This window comes from Quercus robur, chromosome 5 (genome assembly GCF_932294415.1).
Source record: "Quercus robur chromosome 5, dhQueRobu3.1, whole genome shotgun sequence".
NCBI classification, from domain to species: domain Eukaryota; kingdom Viridiplantae; phylum Streptophyta; class Magnoliopsida; order Fagales; family Fagaceae; genus Quercus; species Quercus robur.
This window is the reverse complement of record NC_065538.1, coordinates 19753971-19774038: the sequence shown is the minus strand read 5'-3', so window position 1 is coordinate 19774038 and position 20068 is coordinate 19753971. Positions and strand designations below refer to the sequence as shown.

General features: G+C 37.7%; 1 protein-coding gene across 1 annotated transcript; it reads right to left on the bottom strand.

Annotated features, from left to right (window-relative positions):
* Positions 1-815: 815 nt before the first annotated feature.
* LOC126725426 (peroxisome biogenesis protein 2) lies at positions 816-10283 on the bottom strand. Its single transcript, XM_050430159.1, has 8 exons — positions 9871-10283; positions 9108-9221; positions 8809-8962; positions 7839-7975; positions 7629-7729; positions 4576-4693; positions 1757-1923; positions 816-1177 (listed from the first exon to the last, which is right to left on the bottom strand). Exons 1-8 carry the CDS (start codon positions 9988-9990, stop codon positions 1051-1053), a joined length of 1038 nt encoding a protein of 345 aa, XP_050286116.1. The 5' UTR covers positions 9991-10283; the 3' UTR covers positions 816-1050.
* Positions 10284-20068: the final 9785 nt, after the last annotated feature.

The following is a 20068-nucleotide window of genomic DNA, read 5'->3' as shown; positions in this document are numbered from 1 at the left end:
GATCTTACAGCACTATTCACACATTTACAAATTATTTTGTTAATGTTTTCAGTTTTTAACAAAATAAATGGTATCCAAACAGATCATTATTAACTAATCAACACAAGCTTAGGACCATAGACGTGAACTTGTTATCAAAAATTAATGGCCTTGAATATTCAACTCATTAATTTGCTTATGTTTAGGTTTATTGTTTCAATTGGAAGTACCATATGATGTACAGTTACAAATTTTGACAGAGATGACGAGGTTGGGCATCTAACAATTTTCCATTTTTATGCTCAAGTTAAAGAAGACAAAACAAGAAGAAACCAGACAAACAAAAAGAAACAAAAATAAAGCACTAAGGAACCTGAATGAAGTGCCATGAAGCACATTCTGCTTTGAAATAAGAAGCCCATGAACATATTAGAAGCCAGATCTGTTAAACATGATCTACTAAAATAATTACAAACCCACCTGATTACGATTGGAGTACACTCGACAATAAAATAGGTAGAATTATTATTAATCTATCAACATGAAAGTGATAAAACGGATCAATTACAGTGTTACAAACTTTCAATGTTTTATACTATTCTGAACCGTCTTTTTCTCCCAAAAAAAAAAATGTTAGATACTATGCCGTGTCACACGAACAATGACTCCATTCACTGAGAGACATAGAATGACAAAGAAAGTACCAAGAAGAAGAAAAACAAAAGAAAGTTAGGCAAGATATATACTCTTTGGCATTCCTGAAAGGTCGCTTGTTGTTTCTAATTGAGGCTAGGAGCGACCGACCCACTTCGACTATTCAGATGCTTGGAGAAATATGAATCAGAAAGAAACAATGGTATATTTGAATAATAACAATACTGGAAAGATGACAAAGAATGAAGCCCCCCACTCACTAGTGGAATAATGCTTTTACAGGGAATTGATTTCTTGTTAAAAAAAAATGGGAGGGGAAAAAAAAGTAGTTCTACTTTCAGGCATGTTCTTTAATACATTGCTGTACCAATAATAATGCTTTAATTTATTTCCTTCGCCCTTTGTAAAAAATAATAATTATTGTTTTGGGTCTAAATTGTTCACACTACTATGCCGCTGCATGGCGGTGACCAGCTCACTGCACCTGGAACATCTGAATGATGGAGTTGCAGCACATCTTGTCCTAAGACAATAATAACAGTATCTGCAAGCAAGAAAAATTACACTTTTTTTAAGTTTTTCTTTTCTTTATTGAAGACCAAATGAATGTCAAACGATGTTTAGCTTTAAATGGGTAGCCTTACCTAAGACCATTCAACCATTTACATTGATGGATAAATACGCATAGGGCAAAACTAAGGTATGGTTCCTTAGATGTAGAGTGCAATACATTAGGTTCTCCAATTAAATTCACATACACGGTTGCATTGACCAATAAAGTACAAACAATGTTATTTTTTCAAGGAAAACTATATTCAATGTAACTATGTATTTGAATTTAATTGAAAAACCTAATGTACTGTATTTAATAAACTATAACCATAAGCATGTATGTTGGTGATCAAGTTGGCTTGCTTTTTGGCCCACTATTTGGGCCAAAATGCTCTAATAATAATTAGGGCGAAGTGAGCTTGAGATTTTGGGTCAGTGCATTGTTTAATTTTTTGGTGTGGTTAATTTTTGGTGTGGGGAGGGGTTGGGGAATGAGGGACACCCTCTTAGGATGTCAGTCAAAAGTAATTTTAAGGAAAACCAACATGGGGGGATGTCTGTAAGTATGTACCTGTGCTGACAAGGAAGCGCCAGAAATGGAATGGTTGGACTAGCCAGACAAATGGGGCAAGCAGTGTCATCCTCTGCCGAACTTGAAGCTTTATCTTTAGAAAATGGGCTAAGAAGGTTTCTTATGGATGATGAATTAAGAAGAGGAAGAAGTAACAAAAGCATCTCCTGCAATTGGCCAAGATCCAAAAGAGTTAGTTCCAAATATATCATATCCACAAACAATATTTCAACTATGCAAATCAAGAAGCTAGCAGAGGAAAAAACTCACAATATTTAAAATAATTCCTTGACTTGAATAACAGAAAAGTAATAAATCATAAAATAAATGAAAATATAGAAATCCAGATAAAAGAAAGAACAGAGTACAAAATAGTGGATGAAAAAGGTGACTCAGCTAAATGTGAGAATTTACAGAGTGTTTCCTTCCAGTTATCTTCATAACTCTGAAAACAGGCATGCATGTCTGACCCCAATGTAACGATGATCACTTCATAGATTCCAGAATCCGGATATTTTATTTGCATTAAAAACTCTAAAATGCTCAGAAAATACAAACTACTCATGTTTTCTTTATATTTGTCAGGAAAAACCATGATACTATGGATAAAGTCAGTGGATTTATCTCAGAAATTCCTATATTTTCCCTTCTATAGTAAAAGAAAGTCTCAAGCTATTTAGCAAAACAATGAAACAAGTAATGTGCAAGAAAGTCTAAAGCATATTTACCAATGAGATAACAGAGATTGGCATTTTGCATGCACACATGAAATAAGTTCTTATATACCAAGTGGATTCAAACCCATGCAAACACATACTAAATATGCATGCAAGTATAGCATGTAAGGGATGAGATCAAATGCAAAAAAATGCAACATGTGACTCAAGAAAAGTGACAGAGAAGGCTGTGTTGACTATACTAACAGGGGACTGAAAGAAAGAAAAGGAATGCCTTGTAGTCTGTTTCCAATGCTTCTTGTGAGAATATGTCTGACAATTGGTTTCTCTATAAACCAAAATTTTACCAAAGATAAAAATAAAATAAAAACTCTCCACTTATATGGGAGAGGATTCAATGTAAATTCAAAAAACCAGGAGCAGGAATTGCTTGTTTTTATGATGGCAGTGATCATATCGCAATTCTTAACTTTAACAGGTGAGGATGGAATTTTTTAGAACAAAAGTTTTGGCATCTCATCTAAAAGAGTTCCATTTGACTGTTCATAAGTGTTAAAAGTATCAAAAGCATCAAGAACAAAACAGAGCAAAATGCCTTCCACCTTGAGCTCACAAAAACAGCCTGTATTGAAAACCATTTCTGAGAAATTTAAAGTACTACAATTTACATGTGAGTGATGTTCAGTAGTGCCATGAGAGCATCAGTAAAAGCCCCCAAAGATAAGTGCCCAAAATCAAAACAATCAAGAATTTCCAATAATTTTAATTTTCTTGATGCAAATCAATGGAAAATTTCACAGCCTAAAAACTGATCAACAATACCTGAAAATGAAGTAATGATTAAAATTTCTCCAAATCCTCTACTTTTAGACATCCTAATTGGTTGCCTAGGAGATATGAGAAATCACAGACAATTCCAACAGATTAATTTCATTCTCTCTTTTCTTTTTCTTTTTCTTTTTAACATATGTAGACAACTAGCTGCCCATAAGAAGTCATGGATCCACCCATTAATAGTAGATTGGTAGTGGAACTCTGTGCAAAATTTCCTCCTATGATATGAGTAACTACCCCATGATCACTCATACTGAAGAATGACTTCAATTTTTTTTTTAAATAACTAAGTTCACAACCATGAGCGAAAAGTAAAACATGCATGACACCTTAGCAAAAGTTCTACATTTGTGTGAAAACATTTTGGAGGCTTTTAGCATGACTTGAAGTCCACCAACAACTCAAAAAACAAAAACAAAAAAAACAAACAAACAAACAAACAAAAACCTTTAGAAAGGAATATATAGGTCTCATGCTTTGGGCAATTTCTACAATGTAACATGAACGCTGGGAAATCTTGTAACCGTAAAAAAGGGTACAACTTTGACAGCAAAAATCAACCCTTTTGAGTCTCCAGTAAAAAAAAAATTCTTTGTCGTCTTTTTTCCCCTCTTTTGGTTCTTTTTTTAATTTAGTGGATATTGGCTCTAATAGTTTTTTTCTTTTTCTTTTTTAATTAACAAGCTGGGCATGCTACATGCTGCACAATGACAGTTCATGGAAGAAAGTGCATGTATCTCTTTTTCTTTTTTTATTTATTTATCATTTCTTAATTAAAATAAGAGTGCCACGCCAATAATTCATCAATTAAAGGCAAAAAAAATTATAGGTAAACAATGAACAAATTTTATGCACATAATCAATTAACTCAGGAACAGAAAGGAAGGGGGTCATTCGGAGCTTTCTACAACTTTTGTATCAATCACATATTATGTATCACATATTAAATGATTTAAAACAGTAACAGATTCTCCAAAAATTGAAACATTAAAATTGAAATCAATGATAGGAAGGAACAAGGTCTTTCTAAATTTACGCACAATTTGGAGTAAGACACAGATCAAGGTTTTACTGATCAAAAAAGGGTATGTCTGCCTAGGGCTAGGAAGGACAATTCCTCACACTTATAAAAAAAACAAATAATAAAAAAGGGACAATTCCTCAGACCAAGTGAAGTGAATGAAAGAAAGCCTCCAAATTTAAATTAGTGCTTTGAATTCACTGCTACTCTTAATTGTAAGTGAACAAAGAGAATTTTATTTTTCTAGAATCAAACTTCTAAACTCAAGAAAAAAGGGTAAAAATTACCGAGAATTCATTCCACACTAACTGGCGGTTCATGTACTCAAAGCTAACAGCTCGATTCATATTGGGGCTCCCATAGACAAGCCTGGCTTTTAAAGCTCTTTCAATAAGATTCCTGAACCTGCATCACAAAAGCACGATTTCATTTATTTAATAAGTAACAGCACAACATGAGATAAGTGAGAGTTGCAAGTTGTTCAATGAATAATTATCATTATCGTAAATCATGATTATTTTCAATTGGTAACCAACTGGTTTCAGGTTACCAATATAACCAAGATTCACATCACATTTACTTTTCAGGTAGTTGAATTTGATCTCATCTATGCTAATATTACGTTGATCATTTATTATGTATGCAGTATAGAAATATTTTTCAATTTTCTAAGAAATTATAAATAGAGTTGGTAAAAGCATCAAACGCACTTAATCATATAGGTCTTTTGGAGCCTAGGTGCAAAGAGCAAGCGTGTGCCTGATTGAAGCAAAACACATATTTCTCAAATACAATATATAATAATCTCTAATAAAAATAATTATAGCATAAGATAAAATAATAATAATAAATTACAATACCAATATGTTTTTTCTATTAGCTAAGTACAATTGTATAAAGTTTATAAGTTCATCTTTTACATAAGTTCTTTCATTTTCTTAAAATTTTTAGAAAGTAAATTTGAAAACAATTATCAATTGAAAATATGATAATAATCTAGTCATAGAAAGTATAACAAAACATTTTATATAATCCTCTTGTAAATGTAAAAAACATAACTGTGATAGACTTGATCAATAGATATGGTTCAATCAAAATATATCCAAAAGGTAGACCTAAAAGCAAAAGAAAAAAAAAGTTATCATGGTTTTTGTCTTCTGATATGTAAACAAATTTCTTTTTGGGTGTAATTTAGCACCTTAAGATCAGTGCTGATTGACCCACATTACTAAGGCTTGGAGAGTGGACATGATAAGACAATATTTCTCATCAGTCGATGCATCGGCTATTTTAAGCATCCCTTTAGACTCTAGACTACCCGCGGATTGTCTGGTGTGGGCTTATAACCCCAAGGGGCTGTTCACGGTAAAGAGTGCGTACAAAGTGGCTCTTGCTACAACTCTTGTAAAGCATCAAGCAACCAGAATAACAAACTCTTTTGGAGAACAATCAGGAGGCTTAATATTCCAAACAAAGTCAAGTCCTTTCTGTGGAGAGCAAGCAAGAATATATTACCAACAAAAGTCAATTTGTGTAGTGGAAAAGACATTAAGGACCCAATCTGCGAAGCATGTCGGGAGGGAGCTGAAGGTAGTGGGCATATTTTCTGGGATAGTGTTAAGGCTTATGAGGTTTGGCAACTTACTGGTATTTGCACACAGAATGGTTTTTCCGAGTTTTGCTGATTTCCTACTGTTTGGACAATGAGTTGCTGGCACGGAGTATGTGGTTTAGTCGAAATGAGGCTAGGCAGGGTAAGGCAAGGCAACAAGCTTCAGCAATAGGGCAGAAAGCTAGGCTACTACTGGAAGAATTTCACACAGCCAATCTCAAGATACCTCAATCCAAAGCTGAGAATGAAGTCCACTGGGTTCCACCCAAGGCACCCTGGTACAAGCTTAACGCCGATGGAGCTACTAATGCTAACATACATGCTGCTGGTGTTGGGGTAGTGATCCGTGATAGTACTGGTAGGGTAGAGGCAGCCTTGAGCAAGAATCTTCCAACCCCACTGGGTCCTCTAGAGATTAAAGCCAAGGCTTTGGAGGCGGGTGTTCTTTTTGCTTTGGATGTCGGTATCTGTGAAGTTATTTTGGAATGTGATTCCAAGATTGTTTCAGGCCATGAACGGTTCAAATGTCCCTCCAGTGTCAATTGGCAACATCATCGAAGGGATTCATCTAAAATTGAGGGAGTTTAGAAAGGAACAAGTGTCTCATGTTAAACGGCAAGGCAATCGTCCTGCTTATCTCTTGGTTCAACATGCTAAGGGAATTGGTGGTTATGTAACTTAGATAGAGGAAAATCATATTACAAATTTACGATTGAGTTAGCTTTGACTCAAGATGTAATGTTTTTATCTTCTTCTTAATAAAGTTACGAGGTTTTTCATAAAAAAAAATTTAAAAAAAAAAAAGAACAATGATATATAATATTTTAAGGGTCCATGTCAATCCTTCAAGATCAAGCAATTAATTTTAGTAATGCATATATTTTTTAACCAAAAAAAAATTAAAAAGAACATTTAGGCATGCTTTGTGTTTCTTCAAAAATCGCCAAAAAAGTGTGCCTAAAATGCGCTTCATTAATGAGCTTCGCTTTGTCCAAGCAAAGCGCTTAGACCTCGGGACTTTGAGCTTCAAGTGCACTTAAGCACACTTTTGACAACACTTTATTTAGTTTTCATGTTTCCAAACATGCACTTTACTTCACTTAGGCTAATGGCACACTTTTGCAGTTTGCACTAAAAGACTGTAGGGCTTAGGTTCACTCTGAGGTTTTCATCACATTGGCATATAATACATATGGACATAGTTGTATTAGAACATAAAAGGACATAATACATTAGCAGCAAACCAATAGGATGATAGTTTATAAAAAAACCAATAGGATGATAAAAGTGTCTGAGCATCAGTCAATGTGGAATTTTATTTTATTTATAAGTGACAGTCACCTAGACAGATGGACTCATAGATAGTTCCACAATGTATAGAAAATGGTCCATAATCCATTAAATAAAGTTAATGCCTTTTCATTGGATAATAGACTATTTATTTAGAATTTCGATAACAATTCTAACATCACTCAGTAAAAATAACATTTATTTAAGGTTAAGAGCTAAGTGATTATGTTTAAAATAAAAGTAATGAGATATTCGATTAAGATGTAACTATCAGAACAATCAAGAATAACCAGCTACTTGAGACTTATCTTCCATATTTAACTTATTTGATCCATGCAGTATTCTCTTTGTAATGGATTTCAGGATTAACAATACTCTCTTTGTACTAGGTTCAAGAAAAAATCCAGTAAGAGAATGGCTTGATGCTTGAGATCATACCTTCCTGTATAAAGAAATATGAGAAGATTGCCAAATGAGGCAGCTTTATATAATCCTTCTATACGTTGTATCAACATCCATGCTCGCCGTGCCAATGGCCTCTGAGAGAAATGCACTTACAAATCAGTGCCAGTTCAATCCACCTTTAATTCCGAAAATCTAGACGTGCAGTGGGGGGAGGTTGAGCAAAGAGGTCAAAGGAAACCATACCTGCTCAGAATCACCCCATCTACGAAAAGCAGAGAATGACTGTAAACGAGCCCACATGTATTGGCCACCAACAGTGGCAACACAATACCAAATCTTCTGAGCCACAGTAAGTCCAGGTCCTTCTAGACCAGTTCTGACTGTATGGAAAGACATGCAAAACACGTAAGTACAACATATAAGTCATACATATCACATATGGGTAGATAAGGCTGAATAATTGGTAATGGTAAACCAAAAAAAATATGGACAGTAGTAATCTTAGATCTAGATTTTTTCCTTCTAATGTTGCTCATGCATACTATCCATGTAATTGGTATGCCCTCTAATTTCTTTCAATAAAGCTTCATTACTTACAAAAATAATAGGGTGCGCTATTTTTTGAGAGAGAGAGAGAACTAGACCAAACCAAAGTTTAAACAGCTACTAGAAAAACCATAACAGTGTTCTGATCAGTCAGTAATGGAACACTAGAACAGTCTGATCTCCACATAAGACCTACTACTAGGAGCTTCAATCCTATTGTTTTTTTATAGAAAAGTGTTGAACATGCTTGTTTGACCAAAGTTCTATATACACGTTGATTTACATTGTCATATAAATGTATAGAACATTAGTACCATACCGAGGAACGAAGTCTTTTGTAGAACTCCACAAATACTAATAGTTATTTGACAGCCGAATATAAATTATGATTTGTATTCCTATGATAAGCTTTATAACTAAGAAATGGATAAAGAGTTTAAAGAAAGACAACTCCTTTTGTGTCAACCACCTTAACAAGAATATTAATCAGATTCATTTCAAGCCACAATCATATAAGTTGGTGCTGCAACCACAAGGATTGTAACATAAAGCTTCGACTCTAGTTTCTTATCAGTGTAAGCAATCTAGTGGTATTAAAATTAGGAATCAGAAATTACCAAATAAAACCGAGAGGCAGTGTTTACAGGAGATGTTCAGACCATCTTACCTTTTCCTCTTGGCTCCACTGCACGTTCATCTCTGTACCTCAAATTCATGAGAGCAATCCCGGGAGTAGGCTTATCTACCCAAATTGAGAACCGCCAAATAAGAAACTCAAGGAAAGCATCGAGCTCTGCTTCGTATTGAAATAACATTCCTGGCTAATCCCAATAAAATGAAGCAAACGTTTTAAATACTCCCCAAGCAACTTCATAACCATATAACAAAATCACCTTAATTCATATGAATACCAATGGATATGTTACCAATTTACTTAATGATATTGCAATAAATTACAAGGTATACCTTCATCAAAGAGAAGACTTTAACCAACTGTTCTTTTAACATGGCCGACATTTCAACGTCCAGTCTTGCTGCATCGACTTGATTTACTCTCGAGATTGAAATTGGGATTGTTGACTGCAAAAAAAAAAAAAAAAAAAAAAAAAAAAAAAAATCCACAAATAAAGAGCCGAGGAACAAAACACACAATTAAATAGATAAATAAATTTTAAAAATTTAACAAAACCCACTATGGGATTTGTTAACTTCAATAGAATTCCATAGAGATCAATAAAACAATCAAATAATTCTCTCTTTTTTTCGAAACAACCAAAACAAGGATATGAATTATACGTATAAATGTTAAATTCACATAAGCAAGATTTAAATTTTTTCGAGACATGCAATAAATTATCAAGTTAAAGGTTCATTTATTCCAACGAATATTTCTATTGCAAAATATATCTCTATACACAATTCCTTATTCTTATTGGCTCCATTTATTTCAATATAAGTTCCATACACTAGAAGAAGAAAAAAAAGGGCCTCCATTATTTCAATAGAAAATTAATTCAGAGAATACTAAGTATTTCCAATTATATTAACCAGTAATTATTTCTGCAAAAACCAAAACGTTACGTAAATTCTTTCTCTGGAAAAAGTTTTCCTCCAAAAAAAAAAAATTTATATTTCTCTCAAAACAAACAGAACCCTAAATTTGCAGAAGAGAAATAATAATTGAATTGATGTAAGGGCAAAACAGAGAGAATTAAAATAAAAAAAGAACCTGATAAGATTGATAGAGAGATTGGGATTGGGATTGCCAATGAGGAAGCAATTTGTGATAAGTGTGAATCCAAGCATCTTCTTCCGGCGGTTGTGGCGGTGAGAGATTTGTGTTACTCATTGAAGCTGTTGTTCAAGATTGTTAGATTCAAATAGAGTTGCTTCTTCCTAGGTTTGCTTTATCCACACCATGTGAGAAGAGAAGAGAAGAGAGATTTTGGGATTTTGGGATTTTTGGGATTGCTCAACTCTGTGGCCTCTGCTGCGGTGTGTGCGTCACTCACTGACTCACAGTTCACAAGAAAGAAATAACAGGCGGTTTCGAATTGGTTCTTGCGGTTGGAAGGAATGAACGAGCAAAGGCAAAATAAACCAAAGCCTGAGGGTAATGCAATTTGCATTTTGCATTTTGCAAGTGCAATGTACCAGTAAAATTTAAATATTAATCGACCTGTAACTTTTTCTTTTCTTTTCCCCAAAAAAAAATAAAAAACTTTTCCTTTTCTTTGGTTTTTTTCCTTTAACGGTTTAAATGGGATACTTGGTATGCATGGATCGGGTTAAGAGTTTTTTCAATCCAACCCATCATGGTAGGTTAACAAAAAAGCTAACTCATCATAGGGGTTCAACCTAATCTACCTCAACTCAATCCACGTAGATTGTGTTGGGTCGAGTTGAACCCATGGGTTAAAAAAAAAAATAATTACTATTATTATTATTATTATTATTATTAAATTGAGCATTAGAATAACACTACTACAAATAAGAACAAAGTTATAATCAAATAATTATGAGCATAATACTAAACAAACACAAACTATATGAGGAGAATTTAAGGTTTGGGTTTTATTTAGTAAGAAGGGCAAAAAAGTAAATAATAAAATTGTGTAATATATATATATATATATTTTAAATATATAATAAATATAGGTGGGTCAAGTTGAATTAGACATATTTGTGAATCTTATGGCCCAAACCCAACCCGACCCACTATTAAAAAAAGTTATGAACCCAACCCACCAACCTTTAAAAACTAATCCAACCCAATAGATTTGGTTGGATCATGTCGATTTTGGCAGGCTAGTAGATTCACTACACCCCCCACCCCCCGCGCGTGCGTGGGGGGATCTGACTTTGAACATGAAGTGGGTTTTGATCTATTGGTTATTACCCAAAAAATATATAGTTTCATTTTTTGAGAAATTAAAAAAAAAATCATAGAATTTACTTTCCTTCTTTTCTTTTCTTTTTTGCAATAAAATTTACCTCTGTTATAAATAAATATATATGTATATATATATATATATATATTTTTTTTTTTTTTCTGAAACCAGCTCTTTTTATTTTTATTTTTTTGATAACCTACAAACTTCATTAAATCAAACAAAGACATCTATAATAATGCGATCAGCCTTGCGCAAACATCCGAGATGACTTTAGGGGCTTCATGCTTATTACAACGTAAATGGCTTTTGAAACCAGCTTTAGTTTAAATTAGGTTTTAGTATTTTTAATTTTATCAAATAGAATCCTTATGTTTTTATTTTAAGCCAGAGTTGGGTGGGAGAATGTCATTCCTTTCTGTAATGGTTAATGTGGAATGTGCATTGAGTTAAAAATAGTTTATATATATACTCAAAGTTGCGGTGTGAAGGCCTTTATTTGGGCATCATTTTACTGGGCAAAACGCAAAAGGTGTTTGATGATGAAACTGGAAAGTCATGATGAGTGGGTGTTAGGAGCTTTGCAAGTTGCTGATGATGGCATGAGGAAGTGGAGTGCTTGGACAACATCAGGCCAGTCACATGGCTCAATGTTTTCTCAAGACACCAATGGCTCCTCATGCCTATCTAGTGAAGCTCCTAAGTGCTCTTTAAGGGGGACAAGCCCAGTCCTCCTGCTGGGATCAGTTTGATGAGCATGATGAGGGGCAGCATGTGGAGGCACCTTGCTCCACATGATGCCCCAAGGCCATGGCAGAGGAGGGCCATGGTGGGCAGCAACGGTTTGTTGATGATGGGCAGCAGCAGGTGGTGCTGACCCTACGTGGTAGTGCATGGCATGATGGCTTGGTTATTGGTTGCTTCGTATGTGGGCTTGGTGGCTTGTGTGCAAGGCAGTGCTGGGCTGCTGATGTTGATGATATGCTGTGCAAGACATTGGGCTGGTTGGTGCTGGCTTAATGTATGAATTGATGTGAGTGGGCTGATGGCAGTTACTTAGTGTGCTGCTGATGGACATGATACGTGGGCTGTGATGCTGATAGGAAAGGCTTGGGTAGAGGGCCAAGGCTTCTAAAACGTGATGGGCATCACGTGTGGGCTGCTGGAACATGGGCAGAAGACCCATGATGAGATGCTGAGTATTGGGCTAGCATGTGCTGTGTGTGCAGCAGCAGTTGGTGGCAGTTACCAACGTTTCCTAGCATTGTGGGTGCTTCAGACATGCAGTGCAAAGGCTGGAAACGTGTAAGGCAGACCCAGATGGCAGCAGTGAAGGTGTCCTAAGTCAGACTACATGTGGCAGCAAGTCTAGGAAATGGGGGCAGTTACTTGGTAGTAATTGCCATGGCAGTTTATTCTGTATATTATCCTAGGCTATTGGGGTTGTCAACAGCATAGAGAGTGTATTGTTTTGCTTTGAGAAATTCGTGTGGATTCTCAGGCTTCCTTTGTACTTGATATTGAGTAATGAAGGTTGGGGTTGGAGCCCTGTAAATACTGTGTGTGCTGTGTGTGTGTGTGCATTCTCTTGATAAATTCTGATCATAGTGTTCCTACAGTGCGTGTGTGTGGTGTGTTGGCTGAGACTAAGTCAGTGGGCTTAGTGCCATCATAGGCAAAAAATTTGAAAGAAAATTTAACCCTGTGACAATTGGTATCAGAGCCAGGTTTGTCCCAAGTCGCAATGTCTTCAGATACGAAGGCAAGGTTGACAGTTGTGGAGAACATATTGGGAGTTCCTGCGGATGGGGAAGAAGTCTCTGTGTGTGACAGGCTGGGGGCTATCTCTGCAGAAACCGCTGTAGTGAGGAATGATCTTGCAGAATAGAGAGAATTGATGTTGAATCGTGTTGAAGAGTTGGCTGCTGCAATGGACGCCCAGAACCAGGCAGCAAGAGAGACCCAACGTGAACTTGAAGCAGAAATTGCTCTGCTGAAGAGAGCAATAAGTGGCCTGCCTAGGGAGGGAGAAGTGACCACCAAAGTAAAGGTCCCTGAACCAAAGCCCTTTAATGGTGCCAGGAATGCCAAGGATTTGGAGAATTTCCTGTAGGATATGGAGCAGTACTTCAAGGCTGCCAGGGTGCCTAGCCAAGAGATGGTTACAATTACTAGCATGTATCTTTCAGGGGATGCCAAGTTATGGTGGAGAACCCGTGTGGAAGATGATGCAAATGCTGGTAGAGGGAAAATTGACTCGTGAGAAGCCTTAAAGAAGGAATTGAAGGATCAATTCTTGCCTACCAACACTGCTTGGGTTGCAAGAGATGCTTTGAAGAAATTGAGACAGACTGGTACAGTGAGAGAGTATGTCAAGACGTTCAGTTCTTTGATGCTGGATATCAAGAACATGTCTGAGGAGGACAAACTGTTCAATTTCATGTCTGGCTTGCAGCCTTGGGCACAAATGGAATTAAAGAGGCAGGCAATGCATGATCTACCTACTGCTATGTCTGCTGCAGATGCCTTAGTGGACTACAAGTTTAGCAAGCCCAGTGGGGATGAAGAGAAACGAAAGTCCAAGGATAAAGGCAAGGACAAGCAGAAGAAGGATGGCAAGAAGAAAGATAAGCAAAAGAAAACGTGGGGTAACAAGAACAAGGGGGAGAGTTCTACCTCTCAACCAAGCAAAGAACAGCCTAAGCTTAATGCTGGTTGCTTCATTTGCAATGGCCCTCATCGTGCAAGAGACTGTCCAAAGCGTGAGAAGCTTAATGCCATAGTTTCTGAAGATGGTAGTGGGCAGTCTGATGAAGAAGTTCCCAGCAGAATGAACCCTTTGCAATTACTGAATGCATTGAGTGCAGGAGGTAATTTTAGGGGTTTGTCTTATGTTCAAGTGGAGATGAACGAGAATGGGGCTGAAGGTATGCTTGATTCTGGTGCTACCCACAACTTTGTTGCTGATCGAATGGTCCAAAGGCTTGGTCTTAAAGTAAGCAAGTGCCCAAGTAAGATCAAGACTGTAAACTCAGAAGCAAAACCTGTGTTGGGAATTACTTATGGAGTGAAGCTTAAGGTGGGCGAGTGGACAGGAAAGGTGAATTTCCTAGTCATGGAATTGGATGACTTCGACGTTATTCTGGGTGACGAAATTTTAGTGGCTGCAAAGGCTGCCTTGCTGCCTTTCATCGGAGTTTTGTTGATCCTTGATGAGAAGCAGCCATGCTATGTTCCTGTGAGGTGTGGGGCAGGAAATAGCAAGACTAGCAAGGGGAAAGGACCTATGGTTTCAGCCATGCAGGTTGAGCATGGGCTGAAGAAGGGTGAGATAACTTACTTGGCTGCACTGATTGAGATGAAGCAGGACAAGTATGTTGAAGTTCCAGATGCTGTGGCTGGATTGTTGGGGGAGTTTGTCGATGTGATGCCCCTAGAACTACCTAAGACCCTTCCACCAAGGCGTGCTGTTGATCATAGAATCTAATTGGTTCCTGGATCAAAGCCTCCCTCGAAGGCTCCTTATAGAATGTCCCCAATGGAGTTGGCTGAAATGAGGAAGCAGTTGACGGAACTGCTTGATGCAGGTTACATTCAGCCCTCCAAGGCTCCTTATGGTGCCCCTGTGCTGTTCCAGAAGAAGCATAATGGCTCATTGTGGATGTGTGTGGATTATAGAGCCTTGAACAAAGTGACTGTGAAGAATAAATATCCAGTTCCTTTGATTCAAGACCTCTTTGACAGATTGAGCAAAGCTGTGTACTTCACAAAGCTGGACTTGAGATCAGGATATTGGCAAGTGAGGATTGCTGAAGGGGATGAGCCTAAGACTACTTGTGTGACCCGGTATGGTTCTTATGAGTTTTTAGTTATGCCTTTTGGCTTAACGAATGCCCCTGCTACATTCTGTAATTTGATGAATGATGTCTTTTATGAGTATGTGGATCGCATTGTTGTGGTTTATTTGGATGACATAGTGATTTATAGTGAATCCTTGGAGGATCACTTGGAACACCTTAGGAAGGTGCTATCCAAATTGAGAGAACATCAGTTGTTTGTTAAGAAAGAGAAGTGTGAGTTTGCCCAGCAAGAGATTATGTTTCTGGGGCATAGAATCAGCAAAGGCATGGTCATGATGGATGAGGGGAAGGTGCAAGCTATCCTTGATTGGCCTTCACCAAGCAAAGTGACGGAATTGAGATCTTTCCTTAGTTTGGCTAATTACTATAGAAAGTTCATACAAGGATATTCCAAGAAGGTTGCTCCTCTCACAGATTTGCTGAAGAAGGACAAGAAATGGGTGTGGACAGATGCATGTCAAGAAGCGTTTGACAAGTTGAAGGTTGCTGTATCTAGTGAACCTGTGCTGCGTCTACCAGACTTCGGGTTACCCTTTGAAGTCCATACTGATGCTTCTAACAAAGCAATTGGCGGTGTTCTAGTACAAGAAAAGCATCCTGTTGCATATGAGAGCAGGAAGTTAAATGAGGTAGAACAGAAGTGTTCAGCCCATGAAAAGGAGATGATTGCAGTGATCCATTGTTTGTTGGCATAACGGGTGTATCTGCTAGGATCAAAGTTTGTGGTGAAGACAAACAATGTGGCTAATACCTTCTTTAGCACACAAAAGAAGTTGTCACCAAAGCAAGCTAGGTGGCAAGAGTTACTGCAAGAATATGATTTTGTGTGGGAGCACAAACCAAGCAAGCAAAATGAAGTAGCTGATGCACTTAGTCGAAAACAAGTGCAAGAGTATGTGGTTGCCTTGACTAGAGTGGAGTCAGATTTTGTGGATAGGATCAGGGAGAGTGCTAAGCTTAATGCTACCTATCAAAAGCTGGTGCAGGATGTGACTGCAGGCCTTGTGAGGCGTTATTGGCTGGAAGATGGGTTGCTGTATGCCAAGGGTGGCAAGCTGTTTGTACCAAGTGGAAAGATCCGAAGGGAGTTGCTGAAAGAAACTCATGATCCACAGTGGGCAGGACATCCGAGTAAGGATAGGATGTATGCTTTGTTGTCCCGTTCTTATTTTTGGCCTAAAATGGAGTTAGATGTCGAGTTGTATGTGAAAACCTGTCTAGTTTGTCAACAAGACAAAGGTTTAACTCAAAAGGAAGCAGGTTTGCTACAACCTCTTCCCATACCAAAAAGTCCATGGGTTTCAGTTTCAATGGATTTTATTACTGGTTTGCCAAGAGCTAAGGGGATGGGTTTAGTGTTTGTAGTGGTTGATAGATTCTCAAAGTATGCTGTTTTTATGGCTGCACCAAGTACATGTACAGCAGAGGTGGCTGCTGATTTGTTCTATAAGAATGTGGTGAAATACTTTGGGTTGCCTGAAGATATTGTAAGTGATCGAGACTCTAGGTTTACCGGTCGATTTTGGACTGTTCTGTTTGGTTTGATGGGTTCTGAATTGAAGTTTTCTACTGCAAATCACCCACAAACAGATGGGCAAACAGAAAGGATAAATGCTATGTTGGAGGATTATTGGAGGCATTATGTGACTGCCAGCCAGAGGAATTGGCTAGACTTGCTGGATTCTGCGCAGTTTGCTTATAATCTGCACAAGTCTGCATCAACGGGGATGAGTCCCTTTGAGTTGGCTATGGGGTAGCAGCCTCTCACACCTCACGAAATTGCTAAGCAGCGATCAGGGGGCAGATGTCCTGCAGCATACAGATTTGCTGTAAACAAGCAAGAGCTGATGCAGGAGGCACAAGACAGCTTGTTGAAAGCACAAAGAAGAATGAAGAAGTATGCTGATAAAAGGAGAAGACCTCTTGAGTTCCAAGTGGGGGACAAAGTGCTATTGAAATTGACACCACAGATTTGGAGGAAGTTTCAAAATGAGCAAATTCACAGAGGTTTAATCCCGAAATATGATGGTCCATTTGAGATAGTAAAAAGAGTTGGTGCTGTGGCTTACAAGTTAAAGCTGCCAGAAAGGTTGCAGATTCACCCAACAATCCATGTTAGCTTCTTGAAGCCTTATCATGGTGATGCAGATGAGCCTGCCAGGAATGAGGCAAGGCGTGCCCTGCCTACTGTCATGGTTCAGTTCGACAAAGAAGTGGACAGAATTCTTGATAAGAAGGTGATAGGTTATCGAAAGGGAGGAAATATGATAACCTACTACTTAGTGAAGTGGAAAGGGGTGGCTAAATCAGAGGCAAGTTGGGAGAAAGCATCAACATTGTGGCAGTTTGAGAAAGAGGTGAAGGCATTTGAGGATACCCTCCCGACGAGGACGTCGGCTTCTTCTGGTGGGGGTGGTTTGTTAGGAGCTTTGCAAGTTGCTGATGATGGCATGAGGAAGTGGAGTGCTTGGACAACATCAGACCAGTCACATGGCTCAATGTTTTCTCAAAACACCAATGGCTCCTCATGCCTATCTAGTAAAGCTCCTAAGTGCTCTTTGAGGGGGACAAGCCCAGTCCTCCTGCTGGGATCAGTTTAATGAGCATGATGAGGGGCAGCATGTGGAGGCACCTTGCTCCACATGATGCCCCAAGGCCATGGCAGAGGAGGGCCATGGTGGGCAGCAACGGTTTGTTGATGATGGGCAACAGCAGGTGGTGCTGACCCTACGTGGTAGTGCATGGCATGATGGCTTGGTTATTGGTTGCTTCGTATGCGGGCTTGGTGGCTTGTGTGCTTGGCAGTGCTGGGCTGCTAATGTTGATGATATGCTGTGCAAGACATTGGGCTGGTTGGTGCTGGCTTAATGTATGGATTGATGTGAGTGGGCTGATGGCAGTTACTTAGTGTGCTGCTGATGGACATGATACGTGGGCTGTGATGCTGATAGGAAAGGCTTGGGTAGAGGGCCAAGGCTTCTAAAACGTGATAGGCATCACGTGTGGGCTGCTGGAACATGGGCAGAAGACCCATGATGAGATGCTGAGTATTGGGCTGGCATGTGCTGTGTGTGCAGCAGTAGTTGATGGCAGTTACCAACGTTTCCTAGCATTGTGGGTGCTTCAGACATGCAGTGCAAAGGCTGGAAACGTGTAAGGCAGACCCAGATGGCAGCAGTGAAGGTGTCCTACGTCAGATTACATGTGGCAGCAAGTCCAGGAAATGGGGCAGTTACTTGGTAGTAACTGCCATGGCAGTTTATTCTGTATATTATCCTAGGCTGTTGGGGTTGTCAACAGCATAGAGAGTGTATTGTTTTGCTTTGAGAAATTCGTGTGGATTCTCAGGCTTCCTTTGTACTTGATATTGAGTAATGAAGGTTGGGGTTGGAGCCCTGTAAATACTGTGTGTGCTGTGTGTGTGTGTGCATTCTCTTGATAAATTCTGATCATAGTGTTCCTACAGTGCGTGTGTGTGGTGTGTTGGCTAAGACTAAGTCAGTGGGCTTAGTGCCATCATAGGCAGAAAATTTGAAAGAAAATTTAACCCTGTGACAGTGGGGTAGGTTGACTCGCAAGTGATTTGTAAACGTTGTGAAAGTGAGTTGCAAGTGTTTAGATAGGGCCTTAAGTTCATAGTCTTCTCCATTGGTTCTCAATTGTATGGAAGTCTTTGTGCCCTCCTGTGCAAAGGACTCTTTTTGGCCTTTTAAGTTACAAATTAATAAATGTAATAGTTTTGGGCAATCAATAAAATTGTCAATTTGCTTAAAATCAATTGGTGTCTTAGTTTGACAGTAAGAGTTTTCGTCATGAACAAACAACATAATTTCATCTTATCATAATTATTAAAGAAAAAAAGTTTTGTGAAGAGTGTTCAATTAGTGAAGCCTCTTATCATGAAAAAAGGAACATGAATTTGAATTTCTTTTACAACAAAACTCAATTGGTGTTTTAAGTCTTAACTTGATAATAAGATTAATTATTATGAAAGGACACCATAATTTCAAATCTTAGTAACTATTAAAATAATTATAAATTGGTGACTAAATAAAGAACATGAGGTTGAACATGTTAAATCAAAAACTAATTGGTGTCAATAGTGAAGTCATATGGTACCCCCAAAAATGTTAACAATTTGTAAATACTCATTAGAGTTTAGTAAGATGATAAAGTCTTTTTTTAGTAAGTAATATTTGTGCATGTGTGGGCCTGCAATTGTGCATGCATGTTTTGAATTTATCTTATCTAGTTTATCAATACCATAATTTGGCATCCCAGCAAATATTTATAGATTGTCACTAGTTTTTTTTTTTTTTTTTTTTTTTTTTTTTTTTTAATTTATACAACAGAAATCATAAATTCAAATCATGTTGTTACTATTAAAAAAAAATCATGTAAATCACTTAAATTGATTGTTAGAAGAAATATATGATTAAACTCCACGTTGAATATGTTGGATATGTTTAAAATATTTTATAACCTTTAAAGCCCAATTGTTTGCTTGACTAAGCCCAAGCCCATGACAAAACAAAGTCAGGCATCATGTGGACCTAGCTGAAACAAATCCCTTGTTTCTTTCCTCCTTCCCTTAACAAATCTGTCTAGCCTCTTTCCCCTTCGCAGAAATTTCAAACTTGCGGCATCTATGGAAGGAAATTTTCCTCTAATCTTGTCTTTCTCTTTTCACCTCACTCACTCATGATTAGTCCTATATTTCAGAGCTTGAGACTACGAAATCCTCTGCATATTACAGTTGTAGTCAAGGATTTTTTCATGAGAATTTTATGTATAAGATCAGTATCAAAAGATGTATAAAATATATCTCTAAAATATTTTTCCCTCTCTCTAAACTCTAGTACTGAAATTTTCCGATTGGCATCCTGTGATGAGTTCAAAACTCTATTTATGAGTACACACTGACAAGGTTACCGTTATATCCTAGAAAGCGACCATCTGAACCATTTGTACCAAAAGTGGAGGCGAAATTGCTTCTTAAAGACAACGGATTCAGTTATGTGCCTCAGTTATCGATAAGTTTCTATTTTCCTGCATTCTTATTTTATAGCATTGATATCATTATATTTGACTTATACTTTTGTTAATTAATTTGAGCAATTTTCAAAATATATTTCCAACAGAATATCATCAAAACAGTTGACGTTCTATTGATACC